Source organism: Neodiprion lecontei, chromosome 1 (genome assembly GCF_021901455.1).
Source record: "Neodiprion lecontei isolate iyNeoLeco1 chromosome 1, iyNeoLeco1.1, whole genome shotgun sequence".
In the NCBI taxonomy this organism is placed as follows: Eukaryota; Metazoa; Arthropoda; class Insecta; order Hymenoptera; family Diprionidae; genus Neodiprion; species Neodiprion lecontei.
The window spans coordinates 16,316,431-16,323,785 of record NC_060260.1 but is presented as its reverse complement, the minus strand read 5'-3'; the positions used below and the strand labels follow the sequence as shown (position 1 = coordinate 16,323,785).

Below are 7,355 nucleotides of genomic sequence, written 5' to 3'. Positions count from 1 at the left end.
CTTAAGATAGTAGTTCCATGTCTTGATTAAGAGACGCGAGGTCCTTGTCCGTCCTTGTCTCCTCGTTTGTAATTGTGCTGTATAAAGTTTTGTTAAATGGTCATTGCGATATCTCAATTTTAGTGCAGAGCTAAGTTTGTCATGGTCTGAAATTTCTTCCTCTGATAATGCTATCAAAACGTTTAACGCGGGATTTCGTAAACAAGAGGCAAGGCTGTGAGCCTTTATGGCGAAGTCCCATTGATTATGCTTAGCAATTGTATTCAATTGTCTCTTGTACTCGGCACATGGAATTTTTCCATCGAACATAGGCGGTATCAAAGAGCAAATGAGTTTCTCGTAAAGGCCCTAGGGTTATGAGCATAGTGAATTTGCCCTTGAAAGATATGAGCACGATACTGAGAGGATTCTTAGGTACTAATAAGGTAATAAGATCCTGAAAGTTTCAGATCTCTAACCCAATTGGTTATTGAGAAAAAGCAAAATGTATGAAAATCGGAAAAAAAGAATATTCTCAGGAATGCGTGAATCGATTGATTTGAATTTTTGATATGTTTTGGGGGCTGATGGTAGCTTTGAGGAAAAAAAATATAAACTATGTCGGTTAATAAGAACCTCAAAAATAATGGCACTTTTGTTTGAATTTTGATTTTTCATTATGATGCGATTCTGGTACAATTACGAAACCATTTTTTTCGAATTCCTCATCCATTTTTCTACGAGTATACGAACTTTTAAGATCTTAAAAAAAGGTACGCCATATTACAAGAAAATAAAAATCATTTTTTATGCAAACATTTACTTTATTTATGTATTTTTAGCTTGAATCTTTATTTTCCTCGCTAACATATATTTTTGTAATTCATTTGAAATTGTCATTTCTAAATGAAGAATTAAATCGTTAAATATGAATGAAAATAAACGAAAATATGATAAACATTTCACACTTATAACATAAGAAACAGATTTTAGTTCGTAAATTATAAATAAATAACAACAAATGTTTGAAAGATATATCTTTAATATATAAAAAAAAAATGTTATGTCTTATTTTATCAGTCTTCATCACTATCATCTTCAATCACAGGTGAAACATTGTATGTATCAAATAATTTGCTTAATTCTACTGATGAAATTCTAGTCCAGTTGAAATAAACTTTAATGAGATGTAGAGCTTCATCATAGAACCGTTTATTTACCAAATGATTCCGACAGCATCGATTTCCATCTGGTATGAAAACTCGTCGTTTCATAAATGACTGCATTCGGGCTTTTTGAGGAATAATGGTTAAATCAATAGTATTATTGCAAAGACAACAGTATCCACGGGTTGAAATAGTTCTTTTGATAGAAACCTCAATATACTCTGTACCGTTATCGGTAGAAGTGAGGTTAGCTGTGAAAGAAGGATCATCTGAACTTGACTGAGACAATGTCATATACGATAAACCAGACTCCGTTCGTTCTAACATTTCACTAACAATAGATTCAGATTCATCGTCAGAGCCATTTGCACCTGTATCAATTTTTCTTTTTTGATAAAAAACCAAACGACATTTGCCACAAGCAATATCACCAGTGAAAAAGTCAATATGAAATACTGTAGAAAACTCATCAATGTCTTGTTCTGTTGATAGGATTTTAGGAGTTCCAGGAACTTTCTTTACTAGTTTTGAGCAAATGCAACACTTATCGTTAACTGTTTTATTTGAAGACATTTTAATAGCTTAACGAATAAAACATAAACACACTATTTCTCTGTACATAAACAACACATCTATCAGCTGTTACGTATGCGACCAAATACGCAAGTGGGCGCGTCGGTCGCACCGTTCATTTTTGACGTAAGAGGACTGAGTCGGTAACGTATCATATGCCACGACTTGTAGCGGCAATTTTAAAAATATTTTCAAATATCATCGTGAATTAAATCAGAGTTGATTATATTCATCATTGAATATTACGACAAGAGTTTTTTTTCTGAACACCTTCAATATAATTATTTAATATTTATGAACATACTTATGTTAGCAAGGAAAATAAAGATTCAAGCTTAAAATACATAAATAAAGTAAATATTTGCATTAAAAATGATTTTTATTTTTTTGTAATATGGCGTACCTTTTTTTAAGATCTTAAAAGTTCGTATACTCGTAGAAAAATGGATGAGGAATTCGAAAAAAATGGTTTTGTAATTGTACCAGAATCGCATCATAATGAAAAATCAAAATTCAAACAAAAGTGCCATTATTTTTGAGGTTCTTATTAACCGATATAGTTTATATTTTTTTTCCTCAAAGCTACCACCAGCCCCCAAAACATATCAAAAATTCAAATCAATCGATTCACGCATTCCTGAGAATATTCATTTTTTCCGATTTTCATACATTTTGCTATTTCTCAATAACCAATTGGGTTAGAGATCTGAAACTTTCAGGATCTTATTATCTTATTAGTACCTAAGAATCCTCTCAGTATCGTGCTCATATCTTTCAAGGGCAAATTCACTATGCTTATACCCCTAGGGCCTTTGAGAAGTAACCCCTGGTAATCTGGAATTATTCAATTGACTAAGATGAGAATATCGAGGCTGAACCTGAGACAAAGGCTCGAAAAAGCCAACCTCTTTATCTTCTCTTGTTCTACGGATTGGGGATTCGTTTATTTCCCCAATAAAAGAAACAGACCTCGAGTCATGAACATCCTGGGATGGTCCTGGATGTTGAACCTCCCGAACAGCAGGAGAGGGAATAGGAGTAGGAAGTGGAGTAGCAGCTCCAGAACCCCAAGGAGTGACGGCGGGTTCTCCAGAGCCGTTCATCTGTTGAACTGACTGAAGAGCCACGACAGTTATCCGGAACAACTCATGCAGACTGGCCTCCGAACGTTCCCGAGCCTCTTCTTCTTGTCTTCGCTGTTCTTGTTGCTCTTGAAGCAGCTGGATAAGTTGTTGTTGATGACGTTCGGCGGCTTCGTGTTGTTGGTTCATAAATCACAGGAGATTAATTTGAGAGAACAATGCCACCGAAGGTATGGGAAGAGGGTCCACTGAAGGTATTGGTCCTGCTTCAGAGACTCGCGGATTTTCTGTAATGTTTTCTCCTCAACTTTCCCGTCGCCGAAAGCGTGTCATACGACTAATGCTCATAGTTTATCGCACACTGAATCGAATGTTACAATATATTTGTGACAGACTATATTATCAACGTAAATATGCAATATAATATAGTAATATTAGTAATCTATAATATATCTGCGGTTCATGACTGAGAAATATGTTCTTTGACCGACTATTGAGGTGATCTCACTATTTTTCATATTACTATCAGGTTATCCTGTTAGTCACAGTCTTTTCGCTGGCTCGAATAATTATTTTCTCTTCATTCACTTCGTCAAAATGAAAGGCGAGCATCACTTTGCATTACCACGTATAGGATCCAAATACAATTTGGTACACATAAAACTCGTCACGAGTCAAGGTTTTCAAAGATTACAAGTGATTTTTGAGTTCCTGTGTCACAAACGCCGCTCGTATGTATACCAATGTCAATAATTATCAATACCGCTTTTAGAAGAGACGAGGAAGCGTAGCTTAAAATAATTAGTTAAATTCATATAATATATTCATCTACAAAATAGTTCGTGGCACGACCAAAGCGCAACGGCGTAGTTGACCGTCAGTAACGTCGGCGTCTCCGCGCCCGGCAGATCCCGGATGTAATCAACACCGGGATAAGGCGAGCGCGAGATCACGCACTTCAGGAATGATCGTCGCGAGGCGAGCCTTTGTTTCAAAATTGTAAATTCAGCAAAAACTTCGCTCGCTGCCCGACGCTCCAAGGGGTGTCGGATGAGCGAGCGAGGTCAGTCCCGTCAGAGACAGGATCAAACCAACGTTAACGGAAACAGGCTCCTTCGAAGCTGTCGAGTATAGAGTTATAAGTCTTTCGTCTCCGACGATTAGAGAGAGCATTCCTTCAAATCTACACGCGGTGATCCAAGCGTCTCGCGTCGCGACGTTAGCCTGCGAAGTTAGAATAAGTGTCAAAAGCTCGAGCCACGAACTCTGTAGAGACGTGTAGTAATAAGAATAGTGATAAGTTAGAGTAAACGAGTCAGAGCCGTTCTTCGGATTTGTAATCAAAGAGTGAGTAAACAAAAGAGTACAGTAGGATAAAAATTCCTGTGAGCTTTCTCGTCCCGCACTTCTTCCGATTGCTATTTCATTGCATTATTATCATTGAAAAAGCTTGCAGTCCAAAAATATTCCTAAATTTAATAATTAAGTCCTCTAATCCATTTCCCAGGGATCGCCCTGTAGAGGACGATCACCTATGTATCCACGATAAAAATAATAATAAACCTCTGCGGAAACCTAGAGGGTTAAGTCGTCGAGCGCGAGACCGCTCCGCACGTGATACCTGTCATTCATTAGGTATTACGTATTCACTATCAATACTTATAAGTATATTACATTTATCACATATCTAACTACAACTGAACGTGTGTAATTTATCTACAAACAAAAGTCTTATATACTTTCTATATTTTCGAAGTAACTTTTATTGAGACAAATGAAACGGACTTCAAGCCGAGGTATACCTACCTAGCATACCTAAGCATCTTTTTGGTCTCGGAGTCTGTTTCATTCAAAAATCTACATCATATCTGCATTTCGCAAATTCGAAATGTTTTTTAGTTGGATATTTAGGTGTTCTGACGATTTTCAATATTACTGTAAGGTTGTTTTGTTTGTCACAGTCTAATCACCGTTCGCTTAAATTTTATATATTCAAACTGGTGAACTGATTGTATAAGGTGGCAAGCTGTGCCAACGAGATATTTTATAATATAAAATGTGTAACTATAAATATTTGAAGAGTGATTATACCTTTCAGTAACATTATTAGAAAAATGTTATTTAAATGGCGAATTTCACCATTAGCCCACCATTTAGTACCATTCATAGGATGAAGCCATTTGAATGGTGAAAACTAAAATGGCAAATATCACCTTTGGAGTAGTGTAGATACGCCGGTTCTAACCCCAAATATGGCGGCGTACCGACTACGTCCTTCCTCCCTACCTTACCGGCAGTCGGTATGTTACCACCACGATAGTAAGTCTTACCCATGGTATTGTAGCCGGCTGTTAACATACATAGTGCCACCAGTATTTTCGCTCCATTTTGCCGTCAAACGAGCAGTCATTTTCATTTTTGCTTTGTCGGAAGAGTAGCCATTTTGATTTTTTATCGTCAGACAGTTTGATGATGAGATTTTTTGCTTCGCCGGATGAGCAGCCATTTTGATTTTTTCACCGTCGGAGGAGCCGACATTTCAAAATTTTTTTTATTGTTGGATGGTTAACATTTTACCGGCGAAATTGTTATCTCTGATCTTACCGACAGTTTCGTGTTACCGGGTGTGTTGCCGCAGGTTTGTCGTATGTGGCGCCTCCTTCGCCACATCATCGATTGATTGATATTCCATCGAGTGACTCTGCGCGATGTTTCCAATGCTCACCGCAAGATGGCAACTTATTGATTTATGATGAGGGCGGGTGGGTGAACTTTTCAAATAATAACGGTTGGATGCTTTAAATAGATGTTTTTTATTTATCAACAAATACATTCTGTTTTCAGCTTATACAAACTAATGGTGATACATCATCGTATTTTGAATTGAGCAAATAAGCTTACACATGTTTTTGATGATTACAAAATAATGATAATAATTAAACATCCTAACCCAAAATTGACTTATACTAATTTCTTAACCGTGCCACTAATCGGGTTGTACTCGACAATACGATAGTGCAAGATCATGCAAAAGGCTGCGGTGTTTGCGGGAAATTCCACGCTCGCGTCAAATTCCAATCGAATATCCACCGGTCTAGTTTTCAACGATTCATTCTGTTTCGAGAAATCAATAACGATGAGGGGAGCTAGGTTTATAAATTCATGCTTCGATAACAAAGTTCGGCCTTTTTGTTGTAGTAGACCGTTTGAAATTGAACATACATGTTGTACAGAATGGCGTATTGATTATTGGATATATCAAGATTCATATTCCCGTGGGGATAACACTGCGAGTTGAGGAAGAGTTTTACATCTCTGATTCGACAATGATCTAATTCACTGGCATTTTTCTGCGGATCGTTTTTTCGTGCAGTTTGAAATCCTGGAATGACATATCTCGGCTTCTCCAAGTGCGTCGATGTCTTGACCGCCCACACATGCCTAGTCGTTGATGGGAGCATCAGATACACGTACGTTTCCCAAGAACGAAAACTCATGGATATGGCCAGATCCTTGGCAATGTAGTTGAGTAGCTGGATTTTCGGCTCATCGGCCAGGTTAATGTAGGTTAGCAACCACTCGATTTTATTGAGGGTAATTTTGAAGTTTTCCATAGGCGGGGCCTGAATCACCGCATTCAAATCGGTGTTGGAACGTGTCAGAATCAACTCGTGTTTATCATTGACAATGACACGACAATAATCTTCGACGAAGGCCAGCATACTCAACGGTAGAACAACGTCGAAATTTTCAGAAGCATCGGTTAGTTCGGCATCATCGCTCAACCAACCAGTATTCTCCAGACTATATTGCTGACCGGGAGTTAGGGATAAGTGACCCTTCATAACGCTGGTGATACCAACATTTTTCTTTCGATCAATCTCCATACCGTTCAACTCGTAGCAAACTTCCGCAAACAAATGGCAAACAGCCATACTGATCAATTTCATAGTCGTCACCGCATTCACACCATCGACCTTTGTAATTTTTCCATGAATGTGTAAAAAGCTTTTACTGAGCAGTAGACACAAGTCTTGATGTTGAACAACAATATGGATTTCATCGTTGTTCTGGAAGGTGGATAATGTAAACGGCTGATGAGCATGAATCTCAGAGTGCGCAATCGATTAGTCGAATACCACGGGTTTCTGTATTCTCATTATTTCTTCCACGGTAAAGCACGCGGGATACAGCGAACACGAATTCTTATTTTCTAAAATTTCCACGTAATTGAAGACCTAGGCTCTGGCGAAATCGAACGTACGGAGATGTCGGTCTCGCGGGCGGTGTGAACGTAGTCAGAGGTGTCGGGCGACTGATGATTTTTGCCCATGACGTCTGCCTTTTATAACTTTTATCCAACTTTCTCGTCTTAAACACGATCCCCATTATTTCAGTGTTTTCACGTGTAAACGCACAGTAATCGTTTCGTCACGAAAATTCATTAACTCGTCGTCTTGCTCGACTATTCTCAGCTGTAAATGCTGTATCGACAGTACCGCTATTGGTAAGTAAATAATGCTGGCAGGCACTTCGACAATCTTATATCCGGATG

At 38.0% G+C, this 7,355-nt stretch overlaps 1 protein-coding gene across 1 annotated transcript; it reads right to left on the bottom strand.

Moving 5' to 3' along the window:
- Positions 1 to 5,952: 5,952 nt before the first annotated feature.
- Positions 5,953 to 6,735, bottom strand: LOC107228070. The gene has a single exon (XM_015669420.2). It carries the CDS (start codon positions 6,733 to 6,735, stop codon positions 5,953 to 5,955), a length of 783 nt encoding a protein of 260 aa, XP_015524906.2.
- Between the last annotated feature and the right edge of the window lie 620 nt (positions 6,736 to 7,355).